The following is an 18,005-nucleotide window of genomic DNA, read 5'->3' as shown; positions in this document are numbered from 1 at the left end:
TAAAATGAAGTAAAAGTAAATGGTGTTTACTACCAGTAAACATGCAATGGTGTAAAACGGATGCACATTTTATTTTATTTATTTAAAAAAAAAACTGTCTGGATGGCCAGTCCCTGAGAACATTGCATTTTCCTGCACACATTTTCAAAAGGAAATGCATGTGCATGTTAGCAATGAGTGCTTTTATTTTTGGGGTTTGATTATTCGACATGAAATACCCCTTCTCTCTTCCCAGCCTTAGTTATTCTTCTTTTTTTTTTCAAAAAATTTGGAAATTTAAATTATCAAATGATGACAAATGTGAGAAGATCATCATAATATTTGGACATGACATGAATATCTTAACCATTTATTGATCTTTTTAAGATTTAAATACAAAACAAGTAATGTTCATGTGTATACAACAAAGTTTACAGTGGTCGCTGAAATAATGTTGACTTGATGTTTCAAACTTTGTACAGTGTGTTTCTATATTGTTGCATCTGCTGGTCGAGTATATTGAAGTGCTGCAGTATACATCCAGCGTGCTTCCATGGCTGACTGGAGTCAAGTACTCCTATTATGCATTACTTGAACTGGTGACCTTATTCAATCAATGACAATAAATTTCTGCATTTTATGTAAAACAAACATAAAATAAATTTGAAAAAAATCTTGTGCACACAAATAGCACGTATCGCATATAGGCTTAATAATTGTGAATGAACTATTACTCTTTAAAATAATAATAGAATCTAGAGCTATCTTCAAACAGTACTTGAAATTTATTGCACTAAAAAACTTTACCCTTGAGACAATTCAAAAGTTGGAATTGTGCGTTGATAATAGAAAAGTGGATTGGATTTGGGGAAAATTACATCAACTAACAAGGGATCCAGTAAAAATAAAAAATAAGAAAATGATTTACATTTCTATTTGAACCAATTCTGGATCATTTTCAAGACATGAAATACTACACCAATAAAATGCAGTTTAAATATGTATTAAAGTAATATGTATGGAGGGGGGGGGGGGGGGGTAATGAGAAAACATTATAACATGGTTTTCCTCTGAAACGAAAAGAAAATGTTGTAGAATTTTTAGCATAAAACGTTGAAACTTGGTAGTATGTAAAAAGATATCTGCAATGCACATAATTTTTGCTGATGGAGAAGAGATGAAATGTGACCATAGTATGGGAAATTGTAATAAGATGAGAAAATAAGAATAATTATGGGAAAGTTATCACTTCAGCTCAAATAATTTAAAAGCTATTTACAAACAATATATTTTTAGTTTGATTCACCTCAAGTTATAAGTTTAATAATTCCGAATGGAAAACAATATATATAACATCAATATGTTTAATTGTATTGAAGTTTGCAATTTGTTATTTCAGCAATGAAGTATTGAAATGTCTTTTTCAATCTCTATAAAATTTACCTCTTCAAGAACATAACAGAAACCTTGACATTCTGCAATATTCACTTCTTAAGATTCTTATTCAATTGTGTCCTTTCCTGCTTTTCGTTGCACTTTTTACTTTTCTAGATGATACCCGCTGAAACATTTTGCCTATAAGCACACATTGCTTTAGGAAAATAACAAACTGATCAATTTTCTTCCATTTTCTCTTCCTTGGATTCTTCACACTCCTTTTCAGACATAGGTGCAGAGGCTCCCTCTGGTGATCTTTCTTGCTCCATGTCGTCTTCATGCGCAGACTGTTCTTGTACTACTTGCTCCGTGTCACTCTCACTTCCTTCTCCAGCCGCCCCTGCCTCCTCACTTATCTGCGCTAATGGAGGTGTAGATGGCGCTGCAGCTGGGGTCAAAGGTCGCTGGTGGGTCGTCTGCATGGTGACAGTGGGACTGGGAGGTCGCGGGGCTGGGGTGGGCGGGGCCGAGTGACTAGGAACTTGGGGAGTGCTCTGACAGCAGACGACTAGAGGACCACCGTTATAGATGCCATGAAGGAAATGCCACATCTCCTCTGATAGTTGACCGTATGAAGACGACTGCTTGACGATATACTGGTCATTGCGCTTGAAACAGATCTTGCTGTTGTCTATTTGTCCTGGTGGTTCTGGAAAAAAATTTGTTTTACTGTACAACATCTTTATTTACCGTATAGGGACTTTTGAGAATTGCGTCATCCTACATCAAAGAGCTTGCAAAGAGGTTAAGAGATCACTATTTTTAAAAAAATTCTAGCATTTATATAAATGAATGGTAAAAAATCATAATGTCACTTGTGTGTTTCTAGCCCTCTTCTTATACTTAATCAAAAGATGGTGCTTTTGCAATCTAAAGGCATCAGAAGATCAGATAGGCAAATTGCAAAAAATTAAAATCTTTAAAAAATATCAAATCTTACCACTTTCCATTCCCTTTACAAAATTCTCCCACTGTTTAAACCACTGCATACTTATAGCATAGATTACACACGGGTTGTCCTCTTCTTTGAAGTCTTCATGGAGCTGGAGGAAAAAGTATTCATCATTTTTTAAAATATTGTCCATTTTATACTTAAAACGGCAGTGAAGCAGAAAATAGTATTCAAATGATCATTAATAAAAAAGATTATATCACTTCTCCCATGGCCACATCCGATTAAAAAAATTAATTAAATTTTGCCAAAAATGTTTTTGACACCTTACCTGTTGGAAACCTTCTCCATTTCCACCAACATTTAATGAACACTAAGCATGTGGCATAGTAGTCTTTGTCTTCTCAGTTTTAAAACTAGTCTTTACCTTGACAAAAGTATCTAGCTCATAGCTCTGTCTTCTCCTCAGTTTTAAAACTAGTCTTTACCTTGACAAAAGTGTCTAGCTCATAGCTCTGTCTTCTCCTCAGTTTTTCCTGTTCTGCCTGGCATGTTACACACAAATAAAGATGATTACACACTGGACCTCCTCCGTACCTGCAGGATGTTGTAAAACAAATTAAAATATTTCTAATACTAGTAAGCTATTTTAATAATGATTATCATCAGTTTTGTAATAACATGTTTTCCCTATGTCTCATAAAATTCCATTTTTTTGTTATATCTATAATTGTTGTAAACTGACCACTTAAATCAAAAACAACGTTGTGATAACTTAAAAATTCAGCCACATCTTTGAACATTCTTCTGCTAAATAATTAACTGTAAAAATAAATTATCTCTACAAAATATTTTGAATTATGTCACCTGAGACACCTAGTCTGTTATAATATACCAGCTGTAGCTTACCTTTCATGAAGACAGTCCCACAGTGTCTGCGACAGTTCTACCACCATCTCCAGTGTTAAACTATCTATATTATTATATATATCAGCTGTAGCTTACCTTTCATGAAGACAGTCCCACAGTGTCTGAGGAAGTTCCACCACCATCTCTAGTACGTTTTGAAACTTGGTGGGAGGCACAGCTGTAACAAAAGATAATATAACAATATGAACATATCACTTCACTTTCATGATCATACTTATCTTTTTAATCAGTTTCATAAATAAATGTTTTGTTGTTTTGGCTAGCAAAGACAAAAGGTAAAGTACATTTTATTAGCTTCTTCTCGAATTAAGTGAATTATCAATGCTTTATTTACCTGTGAAAGTAGAAGGAAAAACTTGGACTAAACTTGTAGTTAAGCGCACATGCATGCATACACTACACATACACACTCTCTCTCTCTCACACACACACACACACACACACACACACACACACACACACACACACACACACACACAAGAAATTCTAAAGATCCACATGTACAAATTGAAGTCAGTGATTCAAATCCAAGAACCCTTTTTCTGCATTGTGTTGTAATAAAACTTACCTCCATGTTTGCAAAGAAAATCCTCATTAGTAATAGGACCAGGCTCTGCAAACGTGTTGAACCTGTTAATCCACTGTTTGGACACATAGAAGTTCAATAAACTAGGCTGAAATAATTGTACCAAGGGTTATTGCTTATTACAAATTTCAATCACTTCACTTATGCAAAAACAAACAAACAGAAACAAAAAGTTAAAGATTTTACAACCTACTGCTAATTCCAATCAAAAACAGGTCCCTGTTCAGACTTTTTAAATTATCTTTTATAGAGTTTATTGATAAATCCTTTCTTCAGGAAATACAATTAATGATAAAAATTCAATGTGTCCTGACTACCTCCTTGCTCTCCACCAGCTCCATGGCCTTCTGTCTCTGTACCATTATGTCATCATTCTTTTTCCTAAAAAATACAAATGCAATAATACAAATAAATCCTTGTACTACTTTTAATGGACAAAATATTTAAAACTTCAAAAAATGGGCTTTAATTTTTAAAGTCATGAGACCAGTCAAAACCACCTTAACTTGTTGGGATTAACTTACAAAATTAAACATGATTAATTAGTAAACAAATGTACAAGCTTTAAGAAATAAAATAAATATCTTAATAAAATAATAAAACAATCAATGATCAATTTTCAAAGACTAAGGAAAGAAAGTAGTGGACACTTCAAGCACCAAAATCTTGTTCCTCTTACCTGTAGAAGAGTACATATGCCTCACAGTTCTGGACAGTCTGGACATCCACCTCGGTCACATACTGGTCATCATACTCGTACCACTTGTCATCGTAGTGGTTCAGGGCATACGCCGTGTAGTGACCGCCCCCTGCAGTGCCATGGTGACATATCACAGCCGTCAGGTCGTACAGTCGCATGGCTGACTTACAATCTGGAGACACATATTATTAATATATAATTACCATATCATTAACATATAATTAAGAATTCAGTGACCACAAGGCAATGACTCAATGGAAAACTAGGTATAAGGTCACTGGTGTAAAATGAGTTACTTTGTGATGAGATATCACTGCTTGACATACCAGATGATATAATCTAAATACACTAACTTCTCCCTACTTTTCAAATCCATTATAGTATGCTAGGTCTTACTGATGAAAGCATATGAGAGAGAGCAGAAATTGAGAGAGGGGACTAAAAATTCACTTTGTGATTGTCATCACATTGCTCCTCATACCTTTGTGTAGATACGGCCTCATATCAAGACCCTCTATGGGAAATGACACATAGCTGCTGATCTTAGCGGAGAACATAAACTCATGTCGGAACCTCTTTAGATGTATGCATAATATCTGGAACAGAGAAAAACCACTTGTTAAATCTTTATTCAATCAACTATTTTGATTTTATCAGATAAATGTACAATACTATGATAATAACAAAATTTTTGGTTTATTCTTAAAATTGTGACATAGAAAATGTCAAGTCTGACACATTTTTCTGGCAAATTATTATCTTCTGTAAGATTCAGTTAAAAACAGACCTCTGGTAGTTGTAAGACTTTGGTGTTCTTGATTCCATTTCTCAGTCTGAAATTAAATTAGGAAAGACTTGAAACACGCATTTTATAACATGATTAATTCAAAATTCAACACAATTGCACTGGATTAACTTCACAAAGTAATTTCTTGGTGATCTTTGGGATGAATGAAGAAACCGCAACCAAACAGATACTTATGTTTCAAGAAGATTCAGTCTTGCTAGAAAAGCATTAACATCCTTCATTTCTATCTTTATACAGGTTCAACAATTTAACTTGTGGGTGGCGCAGAGTGGATTGGGATGGGGGGAGGGGGATCACAGGTCAGCCATAGTTTTAAAAAACTTACTTTTTACACTTCTCACAGCTGTACATATTATCTCCCTTGAGTTCATCAGCTGAGAAAAAAGCTGCCAAACAGTCTGTAAGTGTGACCATTGGGCCCCAGAAAATACTGCAAAGAATGAAATTATTTTATATCAAGTAATAATCATTTTTGCTGACTATTAAATAACCTATGTCATAAAATTTAATAAAAGCAGCATCAATTATTCAAATGTCTCTGACTTTAACTTAGTAGATTGTTTAAAGCCTTTTTTATAATAATCTAACAAATCCTTATCTTTCTATGCATATGGAATTCTCTTCTGGTTCTATGTTTACCATAAATTTTACCAACTTCATTGCTTATTCTCTTCAACCTAACAGCTCCTTTCAATCATCAGTAATAATCACCAAAACTATAATTTTTCCACAAATACTATTCTATCTCTTAAAAGCAACAGGTTTCTGTGACCAGGTTTTTGAGGAGAAAAGGCCACATGGCAATCATTCCTGTTAGTAAGAACACCTATGCTGAGAAACTTAACAACCACCAGACCTATTAATTCCTATGTTACATCTTACTTTCTCATCCAGCCAAACATCCAGGTAATCCAGCCCTGCCTAGCCGCGGTGTCGCCACAGGCTCCCGCCATCTTGGACTGTGCACCCTGGGAATGAATGACGCTGAGGTACTCTCTACTGGGGATGGGGAGTGACAGGTCCTGGAATGTCTCTTTGGTTGTCGATACCTGCAATATGCCAAAATTTGCGCAAATCAGCATTAGTCACTAATACTTAAAAGATTGTTTTAAAATAGTAAATGGATGAAAATCACATGATGATAAGTCAATAATTTCTTAAGCTTATTAACTGTCTAGGGTATAATAAAAAGGTGAAAAGATATGGTTTTATTTAGGTCTTGATAGATAAATTAAATCTAGTAACTGTAAAGTCTGATCTGGTTGCTTGGTCTCAAAAAGGGTTCTAGTCTTCAAGCCTAACTTACGGATTCACATGTTAAACATTGCACTGAGCTGAGGATCTTTCCATCAAAGATATCTGTTATGACACTTTTAAACTGCACTGCTTTCTTCTTGGCTGAAAACAAAGGCTTTATTCCCATAGATTTTAGATCGATCTATCCCCGCAAGGAGTCTCACTAGATTACTTTCAGATAATCCGACTTAAATGTCCGTCCCACCTACTACAAGCTGTAAGGGGATAATTAACTTTCGTGTCCGCCCGGCTGACAGCTATTTAGCTTGAACCCCCAGGGCGTTAGGTCGATCTAAAGTAGGTCGATCTAATCTATGGAAATGGGGTGAAAGAAACAAATAGACAAATATGAATAAATATTACCATTATTACGAGGTAAAATAATTATCAAAATATCACGTACTATTATTAGTAATTTCTTTTTCAGAAAATAAAACTAAGTCTGATTGTATCTTCATCATTCAGTTAGCTTTGAAATTATTTCAACATCTCTAAATCATCACTGGCCAAACAAGCCACTTTTCTCCACTAACACAATCCACACAATCTCCTCCAGCATCCTACCTGACTGGCTGATGGGTCTGTCCCCCTGTGACCTGTGGCCAGTCTTAGGGCTACTGTGTCCACTGACCACACTTCTGTGTCCAGTCTCCACCTCGACGTCTGCATCATTCAACGCATCCTTAAACTCTGCATTTTCCTCCGTTTTCTCACTCTGCTGCCTATTCCGCGTCATACTTCTCGTGACCCTCCTGTCCGCGGTGCTCTGTTGTTGGTCCTCTAAATGCTCCATCTGATCGTTGTCTGGGATATCACAGTGTATGGATTCTGTGCCCATACCAGTGCTGTTGTTACTGGAGAAGTTGGCCTCCATTGAACTCTGCTCACTGCTCATGCCTGAGTCACATGTCTCATAGTCTTCTTCTGATTGGCTGGTAGAATCTGGGGCCTCAACTTCCAGGGGTGCAGGTGGCTCCTGATTGGCTGGGCTGGGTTTTCCCTTTTCATCTTGCTCCTCCTCATCTTCATCCTCCTCGTCTACCATCACTGGCTGTTTTAATTCCTCATGAAGCTGGTCCATGAAACAACGCAGGAATTCTTGCGTGTCCTGTTAGAACCAATATAATATAATAATTAATATAATAATGAAAATAATGAGTAATTTGACATACAATATAAATAAAACAGTGAATTTCCTTGTACCAAAATTATGAGGCTGTATGAGAAGTTTCGTCAGTATGAAAGATAACATAATACAAATCACAATTGTAAGTACTTCACAAACTGGGTATTCATTAAAAAAGTTTAATCCTTTGAAACACTCATGTAACTAAACTATTTTTAAAGATTGCCAAATACTTAAGCTTACTTGCTGTGAGTATCCTCTGAACATTGGGTGGATAACTTTGATACCTTGTACGATACCTGATGGTACAACATAGGATGGTCTGAAAGTAAAACACTTCATAGTGACAAACATATTACCTTACCTTGAGCTTATGCAAAACTAGAACAGATGTAAGAAGGGTCTGGTTGTTCTTATTCGTCCTTTCCTTTTCTTGGTTTACACAATCAAAATTTAAAAAAATTCAGCAACATACATAAATGTTTGATTCAAATCAGTGTCTTGAATCAGAAGAAATGATAAATCAAAAACAACAAAGTAATTTTTTACATCACCACCTCACCTTTTTTTATGCCAGATCTCTTGGACTAGCTTGAGGTAACTTCTAGAGAGCATGGGTTTTCTGTCGCTGCGGACATAGGAGCTGCAGTCCAAGAAGTACCGAGTCAACGGCTGACTGGAAGTGTTCATAGCAAAATACTAATTGAATACTTATTTCTCAGAATAGTTATTGAAAGATTATTTTGGGAATTGGACAAGTAAAAAAAAAAAAAAAAAAAAAAAAAAAAAAAAAAAAAAAAAAAAAAAAAAACTAGTAGTCAAATTAATTTGTACAAAAGTAACTAAATAAAAAGAAATAAATAAACAATAAAACAAACAAAACAATGATTTTTTTTAAAGTTTCAATGTACAAAATCAATGAAAATATTATATGAGCCTGGTAATGTTAAAAATATACACTTGGCATTCGCCTATAGAAGTATCTATTTACCAGTTGGACAATGCTTGCACGGCTGCATTGAGATAACATGTATTTACTTACCAGTTGGACAATGCTTGTATGGCTGCATTGAGATAACATGTATTTACTTACCAGTTGGACAATGCTTGTATGGCTGCATTGAGATAACATGTATTTCCAAGGTTTTGAAGCCCCACAAGACCTGGAACAAATAACTAACTAAATATTTTATGTCTTCCTACATGTCAATCTTATAAGGATACTCAATTTCAAAACACAACCTTGTGAGAATAAAGATATTGGAAACACCCTTCAAAGCTGCATTTCAGACACATTTTCAACCATAGGACAATATTAGCATCAGGAAACAGGAAATATTGAAATAAATAAATACAAAAAAGGATATTCACTGTATTTGATAAAGTAAAACAAACTTCAGCAACCTTCTACATTCTCTTTTTCATAAGAAGGACATCTTCCAAAAGCGGAAACAGTCCCATCTCATCTAAAATCATACCTTAATGTTTGGGTGCGATCCACTCACAGTGAGCAAGTGACTTCGCGAGTGGATCAAACCTAACATACAGTGTGATTATAAATTGCTTCATTTATATGTACTCTATGTAACTGTGCTGCTGTCTATTTATTTATTTACCAATTTATTTAATTGATGTAATTAGATGTAAAGTCCATGATCTGATGATTGTACCTTATATGTGAAGGTGTTTATCAATAAAGAATTCAATTCATTCCCTCATTTACCAGAAAGATTCAGAATTAATGTGTTACATTGGTGTATAGAAGCCTACCCCTGGGCTTGACAACTTCATCGTCCTCCGAGTCCTCAGAGTCAGTGGTGCGTGAGTAGTGGTGAGGGGTTGGCGGCTGCGATACAGGGTCCGGGGTGAATGTCCCATGGGGAGACAGAATACTCCTTTCTCGCATGCTGGGGGGAAGAGATAATAATGTTGCTACTGGTGAGATATTTCTTTTTTTCCAAAATATTTTTTGAAACAAATTAATGAAAATTGCTAAAAACAATAATAAGTATTTAACATTTTACAAGCAGCAAAAGCAAACTGAACAAGACCACAAACACATTAAATGTGAAGCCTTTAATCCCCCTTCTCGCCTCCAGAGTTAATTATTTGAGTCTTACACAAAGGCAGGTTTATTTCCATCCTTGTAGACCTCACACTCACACCTATAACACCATATTCTCATGGTGTTCAGGTTGATGGCCAGGCAGTGTTTGTCTACCTGAAATAACACAGGATACATGGGACATGAGGCTTAATAAATTAATTTTTAAAAACATGTATTTTAGCCTTTTTTAGGGCTATTTAAACATTAAAATCTGATTTGATTTGAAAAATTACGTTTAATGCTATCATACGTTACACCTAAATTCATTACATGCAGAAATGTCATAAATGTGAGAATTTGAAAAAAATTAGACTTAATAAATTAAATCAAATGTAATACTAAAAATTCCAGATAAATCTTTGTTGACAAAAAGTGTGAAGATATATCATTAAGTTTTTAAATATCTTTTAACTGATCTTATGATTTAGTCCTAAGATGGAAGACTTCAGTCTGACATTACAAGTGGAACATTTCCCGTTCTTGAGATAATGAGAAAATTAAAACTAATACAGAATCTTAACTTAAAGGATGCAGACGAAATTCTTTTGTAGCCCAAAAGAGTCCTTTACGACATCTTTTAGGATGTATGACAAAATTCCTTTGGAGCCCCATAGAGTCCTATAGACATCCTATATGAAAATTGGGTGAGAGCAATTCCCTCTGTATTCGCAGTAGACTGTCTGCTAGGGTAGGGAGAAGCAATTTCTGTCAATGAGATTGAACTAAATGTATTAATCTAAAAAATCAACAACTTTCTATTGAAGTACCCTACCTCTGCGTGCGACGAGCTGTGGTCCACTCCAGACTCTCCGCAGCCTACGAACATACACCGCGAATGTAGACACAGCCACAGGTTAGGACCACCTGCATTACACGAGTCACAGATATCTGCCCTCTGAAATCACAAACCAAGTGTTAATGACATGGAGTTCTTTGAAATCACAAACCAAGTGTCAATGCCATACCCTGAGTGTCAGGGCACTGTAAAGCCAGCTTGCTCACTATACCTTTTCATGTGTTGGCTTTACGAAATCTAGAACCTAGGGTACAATGACATGAAATTCTCTGAAATCACAAACCAAGTGTCATGGACAAGGAATTTTCTGAAATCACAAACCAAGTATTATTGACATCAAATTCTCTGTTCACAATTGAAGTGTCACTGACACAGAATTCTCTGAAATCACAAAACTGGTGACAAAGACACAGAAATCCATGAAATCACAAACCAAGTTTTGTAGACATGGAATTCTCTTATTATCATGTCCAAAAATAAAAGCATGTCAATATTTATTCAAAAACTCTGACACTCACCTTGAAACTGGTTTAAAGCAAAGAAAACTGAAACGCTACTGTATATGTCAAGCCTTCAGAACGATATAAAGAAAGAGGCATACTGCCAAATGAAATGACACCATTCAAAACTTACCTAGATTGGGTGAAGAACTAATCTCTTTAACACCTTTTAAAAACATCAAAATAATGCACCTATCAAATGAATTCCAGCAGAGATATTTTCAAACGCTAGACAAAACCCTGCGAGGACACACTAATAAGTCATTCAGTCTTGTTGCTATCAAGATGATGGTTCCATAAATTTTTCCAAGAATTCACTGTCACAAGATAATTAACTGGAAGGACACAATATGGTGATTACGGCACCTGACATTTTCCTCTGAATTTGAAATTAACACCTGCTGGAGTTCAGCCAAGCTGCAGGCATATTTGCCATTATTGCTATGAAATGATTGTGGTAAAATATTTCATTTTCACTTGAGACTTTAACCACTATCAAAATGAATGAAACCTGAAGCCCACTTATCTATAGATAGATCCAGTACAGTAACCGCAGCATTTGCAAGGATTTTATATCATATGCTGGATAAAAAAAATATCAAATAATTTTCTTTTTGACATGAAGTGATTTTTTTTTCAGTTCTTCTGCCTTCTGTTAGGCCTGTAAACAGAAGAGGGCATTCAAAACAATCATGCAATTTGGAAGAAAAGCTCCACTCTGAACCAAATTTTAATTTCAGTTCTACGCAATTTCTCTCATTTTTATTTCTTGGGTACATTAAGGGAGGTAAGAAGGTCCTCCTCGCATCCTCCCATACAGTCCAGTGTCTGAAGACTCACCTCTTTCTTCCTCCTCACATCCTCCCATACAGTCCTGTGTCTGAAGACTCACCTCTTTCTGTCTCCTCACATCCTCCCATACAGTCCTGTGTCTGAAGACTCACCTCTTTCTTCCTCCTCACATCCTCCCATGTAGTCCTGTGTCTGGAGACTCACCTCTGTCTTCCTCCTCATATCCTCCCATGCAGTCCTGTGTCTGGAGACTCACCTCTTTTTTCCTCCTTACATCCTCCCATGAGTTGTCTCCCACACTGTTCACATGGGGGCAATGGCTGACCTTGACCCTCTGTGACATGCTGATGACCTTGGAAGGTTACAACAAACTATTAGATATATCTGCAAGGAATGAGAAACATGATTAAATATACTAAAACATTGATTTATCACTAGAAATGAAGGGAGATTGATTCTGAAAGAAAGTCTGTAATATGCATATCATGAAAGTATATAATATTTTAAGACTGACAATTCACTTGATAAAATCAAAATTCATTGAGCAGTAAGGCCTTTGTCACATCAAGGGATATACTTAACTGTGTCTGTCTGTAGCACACTCTTAAAATGTAATTTGGCAACAGGAGGCTTTATTTGCTCTCATGTTTTATTGTAGCTATAAATAACATTTGGCAACTTTTTTTGCAAAATGGTTTACAAGTCAAATTAACCCTATTTTGTTTAGCCAATTTAAGTTAGATTAAGCATTTGGCTAAAATGGCAAGTGTTAGCACTACCCCAGATAATTTAAAGTGTTTATATACGTCAAGGTAATAACGTAACAGAACATATAGAGGACAGAGCACTGACCCACCTGGCTTCTTTCATGGCGTATCTTTTGCCTCAAAGAACTTACTTTCATGTACTCCGTTTACAATTCAAGGTAGAAACAATAATTTGTATTTAAAACTGTATAACATGTAGTAACAAGGCACTGTTATAATAAGTATCATGGATATACCTTTCCATACTGCCAAGCGAAAAGGTACATCCATGAATAGCTGCAAAGCTGATGTTAAAATTTAAATTGTAATCAACTTTAAATAACATTTATTGCATTATATTGTTTATAGAAACAGTAAACAATCCAGATAAAATTAAATTAGGCCACAATAGGTGCAGAGTACAAGCTACATATGATTGTTAAATAGGATGATAATGCAGTTATATAACCCTAGAGTGAGATCCTTATCTGATTAGAAGCCTGTTGTTTTGTCTACTAGTTATCCTTCCCATCTTTATATAAGACCAATTGTACTGATGTCTGCCTTTTAAATCAGCCTGGCCATAACTGAAAGTATACTTGTGAAGTCTTATGCTTATATGCGTAATTTTTGGTTCATTCAAACACTGACATATTAGAATTCTGCTAATATCTGGTCATATTTTAAAATGATTATGTAAATTATCAGGATAGAGACTTAACCTCTAACTAGGAAGCTGCTAGTCCCACACTTTAACCAATTGAGTAAAAAGACAGCTGCATAGCGTAGAATGAATGACTTTAGCATGGTGTTAATTCCTGAAAATGCTCCTTTTTGATGAAAAGCCCTCACTGAACTTGACAATAGTTCCTCATTATCAAAACATTTTTATCTATGAATATCTATGACATGCAAGGATTACCATTGCTATTTACAAACAAATGTACACCATGGCTTTAGAATGCACTTTTAGTAGAATTTTAAATATGATTAATATGCCAGCAATTTGAAAGGGGGGATCTTTTTTTTTTTGAAAAAAGTGGACAATTTCTAGAAGAAATTTTGCCAAGAACAGACTTTTTCATGACAAAATATCCCTAAACCTCCCTAGCTACTAGCCTGTAGGTCATGTCATAATGTGTCTTTTTTGACTGACTAAAAGCAAGAAAGGTTTTTATCTGCATTTGAGTTGAGGAGATGAGAGGTAACATTTGAGAGCTCCTGCAGCATGGCTGGTCCGGCAACTGGTCCACATTACAAACTTTCAAAGACCTTTACTTTAGCACAGCCATTACATATCAGAATCGTCAATAGGAGTGCTAACGCATGGATTTTCGTGCTAGGAGGAACCTAAATTACATCAGTAAATTTCCAATTTTCAGTAAGGTTACACTTGCTGTATCACAAAAATTTTGCAGAACTCAGTTCCATCAAATATCTTGCCAAAATAAAATAAACAAAAAATTCATTTTTACCACACTCAAAAGATTCAATACACTGACAAATATTGAATATGAAAACATTTCGCCGCATTGATTTCTTTGAACAATCAAAGTCTGCTGTGAAGTAAAGCGAAAAATCGCTGACGGGGGCGCCGTTTCTACTGCAAGTAAATTGTCTACACAACTGCTTAAAATACCAAGGAGCCAGAAAAAAAGCGTCATGATTACCACATATAAATTAATCTCTTTGACTACGTAATCACCTACCAATCAATTGCTGTTTTACACTTCAGTCACTTTACTTTGTCGCTCATTTTTTCAAGCGGAAACGCAATGACTTGTGGGACAGATATAATTGTAATCCCGGAGAAATAGAGGTTCAGTCTCTTTTGATGAAAATGCATTTTCTTTAATAATTTTTGGGTGCTCAAACAATATCGCAAGACTTGAGTAACATATGAACAAATAGGCAAAGAAAAGAGTGGGCGCTCTGACAGACGCTGACTGAGTAGGCACAGAGCTTCGTGCGTTTTTCTTGCAAACTGGAGCACATTTTCCCACTGCCTCTGGTCGCACGGTCGTGTTTCTGTCCGCAGGAAGCTATAGAAGAAAACATTCTGGAGGCGCACGCTTGTGTTGCCAGTGTAGCACAAGACTTGCCATCGAAGGCTGAGATGGAATAATCACTAAAACTGCAAGTTGTTTCATCTTACGAAATAGCACTGTCACCAATGAGACAGCTCTGCTGTCTGAATGAAAAAAAAAAAAAAAAAAAAAAAATTGTACAGTACATTACGGGATCTGCTTTTGCAGAACTGAATTTCTTAGTGTAGAGTGAAATTTTCTGACATAAATGTTGAAACTTCAAGTAAACTGTCCACTTCTTTTTTTAAACTGATTGAATTTTTGCAAATTAAATTATTGCTGTTATATATGTAGTTAATTTGTATATTTGGGGTTGCAAAATAAATTGAATTTACTATGAATTTAGAAGTATTGATTGAGATATTTTGCTGAATTAAAAAAAAAAAAAAAACGGACATGGTAACTCTACTTATTTGCAAAATTAAGTGGGGGAAATTTAAAAAAGAAAGAAAAAAAAAAAAAAAAAACATCAAACAGATTGTGCATGCATGGATGTCAACAAAAATGTAATAATGGTAATAAATCTTGAAATTAGTTATGTTGAAAATTGTAATAGAATTTGTACTTCAAATTAATGGAGATGGCAATGTACGTTGAAACAATTTGACATTTTCTTGTACCAAACCTCCCGACGGTCACGTGTGTATGGCTTAGTATTGAGAACATAATTTAAAAGGAGCATTTTAGGCCCAAGGGTAAGAAAATGAAAATTAACAATTTTGCGTAAAGGAACTGTCATTTTAAACCTCCCCCCCCCCCCCCCGCCCCTTAGTGAACACAACGTCGTCAAGTACAGTATGTGTTGGCCAGTTTGCAGATTCTTATCAATGGGCGTGATTTAGGAAGAGATAAAATATTTTCTCACGAGTTGATCTCTATAACCTGTAAACCTATGAAAGGAAGTAAAAAAAAAAAAAAAAAAAAAAAAAAATACACGTGATCACATGTTAGCGCCTGTCAGAGTAAACCAACAGAGATCGTAACAGTACCGCGCGATCTGAAATATACGTATTAATTTTATGCAGAAAATGGTTTATAACCCCGATATTAAATGTTCATCCTTCACTTGCTCGCCTTTTCGCACACCTCTGATATTTCAGCTCTCCCACCCTTTGCCTAAAAAGTACAGAGACAAATCACCGGTGTAAATAAAGGTGATTTGTTATCAATTTGTTTTGAACTCCACTATGCCGGCGAACGTGAATTCCCACTAGGAATTCCCTCTTCACTATTTGCCGTAAGGTGGCACTGTTGTTCGCGCCACTAACCAATAGAAAAACACCAACGTGACGTCATTGTTTTGATCCAAATATAGCTCGAACAGAGATTCCATGTTGGTGGTGCAATGCCAAAAGTCGATAACAACAGTATATAAACGTCGATGATATCAGTATCAGTTCGGTAATTTGCTGCTGCAGCAATATTGACAAGACGCACGGGATCAAAACAGATTTGAAAACTGGCTTTGTCATTTTGTCTGTTTCTCGAAAACACCGAGAGTAAAAACGAAGTAATGGGTGAATCCCAAGAGGAGATTGGAGAGCAAAGCTCAAACTCTACAGTTACTCACGCTATTCAAACCAAAAAAACTTGTCAAACAGTTATGCTGCGGTCTAAACCAGCAATAAGAGTGTCCACCAAAGAAGTAACTTGTTTAAAAACTGTGCATTTCAGAAAAAATATTCACAGGAGTGATTTGGTGAGAGAGAATCCGAAGACTGACGTCAAGACTGGCTCAGTAATCTCGGAAAAACAAAATGGCAAAAAATTAAAGGATAGTGACTCAGGAAAAGACAAGAAAAGAAAATGGAAACGCGTACCAGAACTGACGAGCTTTTACTTGCCTCCAATATCATCTCAGGAAGATGAACAATTAACGGAAAGGTCTGACGACTTCAACGTTTTTGACGTAGATGAGTATTTTGGGTTTGCTGACTTTCCTTGTGTAAAGCAGACATTCATTGATTTGTGTGACAAATTTGAAGGTAAGGGTGGTGATAAAACCCTCAGGGCAACCAAGAAGAATAAGGTCCGCAAGGCCCATAAACAAGTAAAAGACAAATACTGCACTTCCCTTCAAAATAACAATGGCAAGAAACTATTTGTGCACCACAGAGTATACAAAGCAATGAAAACTCTACCCAGAAAGGAAAATTACTTGCCCACAAAAAGAGTCACTTTTGCTGATGAGGCATCAGCTCAAAATGGACAAGACACAAAGAATAGGAAAGCAAACAGTGAGGATGTATGGGAAAAAGCACCCAAAGAGTCCAAAGTGGAGAACCACAGGTTTGCCCTCAACAAGTCAAACGTCCCTTCAGACATTAGATCTCTAGGAATAGCAGACATTCTTCTGAGTTTGCAAGAGAGGGAGCTGACACCTGAGGATTACGAATTGCTACTTCAACTCGATGAACGAGTTGCACCAAAAACAATCTCCACTTCTAAACTGAATAGATTAAAAACAGACACTGCAACAGAGGCTCATCTGGGCCTGGTTTGTGCAGTGTGCCTGGAGCACTATACTTTAGGCCAGAGAAGAAAGTTTCTTCCATGCAGTCATGTATTTCATGAAGCTTGTATTGACATGTGGCTGAGTAACTCTTCCCAGTGCTGCCCTCTAGATGGATTGCCAATATCTTGACAACTAAAGACTGTGGCAGGAGCCTAGCCTAAGGCTTATTTTTGAATATAATTTTTTTTTTTTTACTTGGAAGTACCATTTCTCAAAGCATTTGGCCAAACATGTTCTGTTGCTTAAAAAGTTTTTTTTAAGTATGTGGTAAAGAGGGATTAACTTCATTTAAATTTTGTGCTAGCTTCAGTTATTGCGACCAGCTTTTATTATTATTAATTTCAGGTTTTTAAAATAATACCACACTAGACTCATTAACATTTTCTGTGAAGCAGCAGTGCCTTAGTTTGTTTTAATGAATGCAAATTTTTATGTCATTGCACTTTTCAATTTACTAGTCATGTCATTTAAAGAAAATATCGATCTGTCAGTTAAACTGAATAAAAACTGTGATAATCAATTATTATGTTTGTAGTTCCGAGTTACTGAACTGTGCATTGGGCATCAGGTCTGGACAACCACAAATGTTTTTGTGTTATAAGAACAGCAGAAGACCTGGCAAATGCTCGAGTAACTTGTACAGTTGCTTTGTGCATCAAATATATATATATATATATATATATATATATATATATATATATATATATA

At 35.7% G+C, this 18,005-nt stretch overlaps 2 protein-coding genes across 4 annotated transcripts; one reads left to right on the top strand and one right to left on the bottom strand.

Moving 5' to 3' along the window:
* Positions 1-333: 333 nt before the first annotated feature.
* On the bottom strand, positions 334-14,513 carry LOC106175786 (ubiquitin carboxyl-terminal hydrolase 20-like). 3 transcript variants are annotated; one of them, XM_087008312.1, is made up of 21 exons: positions 14,405-14,513; positions 12,206-12,301; positions 10,634-10,756; positions 9,875-9,975; positions 9,525-9,661; positions 8,848-8,917; positions 8,317-8,430; positions 7,998-8,076; positions 7,193-7,736; positions 6,639-6,730; positions 6,215-6,381; positions 5,658-5,762; positions 5,312-5,357; positions 5,006-5,120; positions 4,504-4,696; positions 4,142-4,205; positions 3,807-3,912; positions 3,314-3,395; positions 2,797-2,905; positions 2,357-2,459; positions 334-2,065 (listed from the first exon to the last, which is right to left on the bottom strand). In XM_087008312.1, exons 2-21 carry the CDS (start codon positions 12,290-12,292, stop codon positions 1,593-1,595), a joined length of 2,910 nt encoding a protein of 969 aa, XP_086864438.1. In that variant the 5' UTR covers positions 12,293-12,301; positions 14,405-14,513; the 3' UTR covers positions 334-1,592. The 3 variants fall into 3 exon arrangements, 2 of the variants coding, with proteins under 2 accessions (XP_086864438.1, XP_086864437.1); XM_087008311.1 differs by having other exon boundaries at positions 12,206-12,333; positions 14,405-14,496; XR_015333414.1 differs by having other exon boundaries at positions 1,999-2,065; positions 2,736-2,905; positions 12,206-12,333; positions 14,405-14,496.
* Positions 14,514-15,723: 1,210 nt separating this feature from the next.
* On the top strand, positions 15,724-17,823 carry LOC106175774 (uncharacterized). The gene has a single exon (XM_013557914.2). It carries the CDS (start codon positions 16,296-16,298, stop codon positions 17,424-17,426), a length of 1,131 nt encoding a protein of 376 aa, XP_013413368.2. The 5' UTR covers positions 15,724-16,295; the 3' UTR covers positions 17,427-17,823.
* Positions 17,824-18,005: the final 182 nt, after the last annotated feature.

Source organism: Lingula anatina, chromosome 3, assembly GCF_051362555.1.
Source record: "Lingula anatina isolate TDL-2025a chromosome 3, LinAna3.0, whole genome shotgun sequence".
Lineage (NCBI taxonomy): Eukaryota > Metazoa > Brachiopoda > Lingulata > Lingulida > Lingulidae > Lingula > Lingula anatina.
Note: the sequence above shows the minus strand (reverse complement) of the source record. Positions and strands in the feature narration are given on the sequence as shown.

Coding starts and splice junctions, on each gene's coding strand:
- LOC106175786 (XM_087008312.1), bottom strand. CDS start 12,292: ATGTCACAGAGGGTCAAGGTCAGCCATTGCCCCCATGTGAACAGTGTG. Junction 6,731..7,192: donor CAGACCCATCAGCCAGTCAG/GTAGGATGCTGG, acceptor CTTTGTTTTCAG/CCAAGAAGAAAGCAGTGCAG. Junction 4,206..4,503: donor GCATATGTACTCTTCTACAG/GTAAGAGGAACA, acceptor TGTATTTTTTAG/GAAAAAGAATGATGACATAA.
- LOC106175774 (XM_013557914.2), top strand. CDS start 16,296: ATGGGTGAATCCCAAGAGGAGATTGGAGAGCAAAGCTCAAACTCTACA.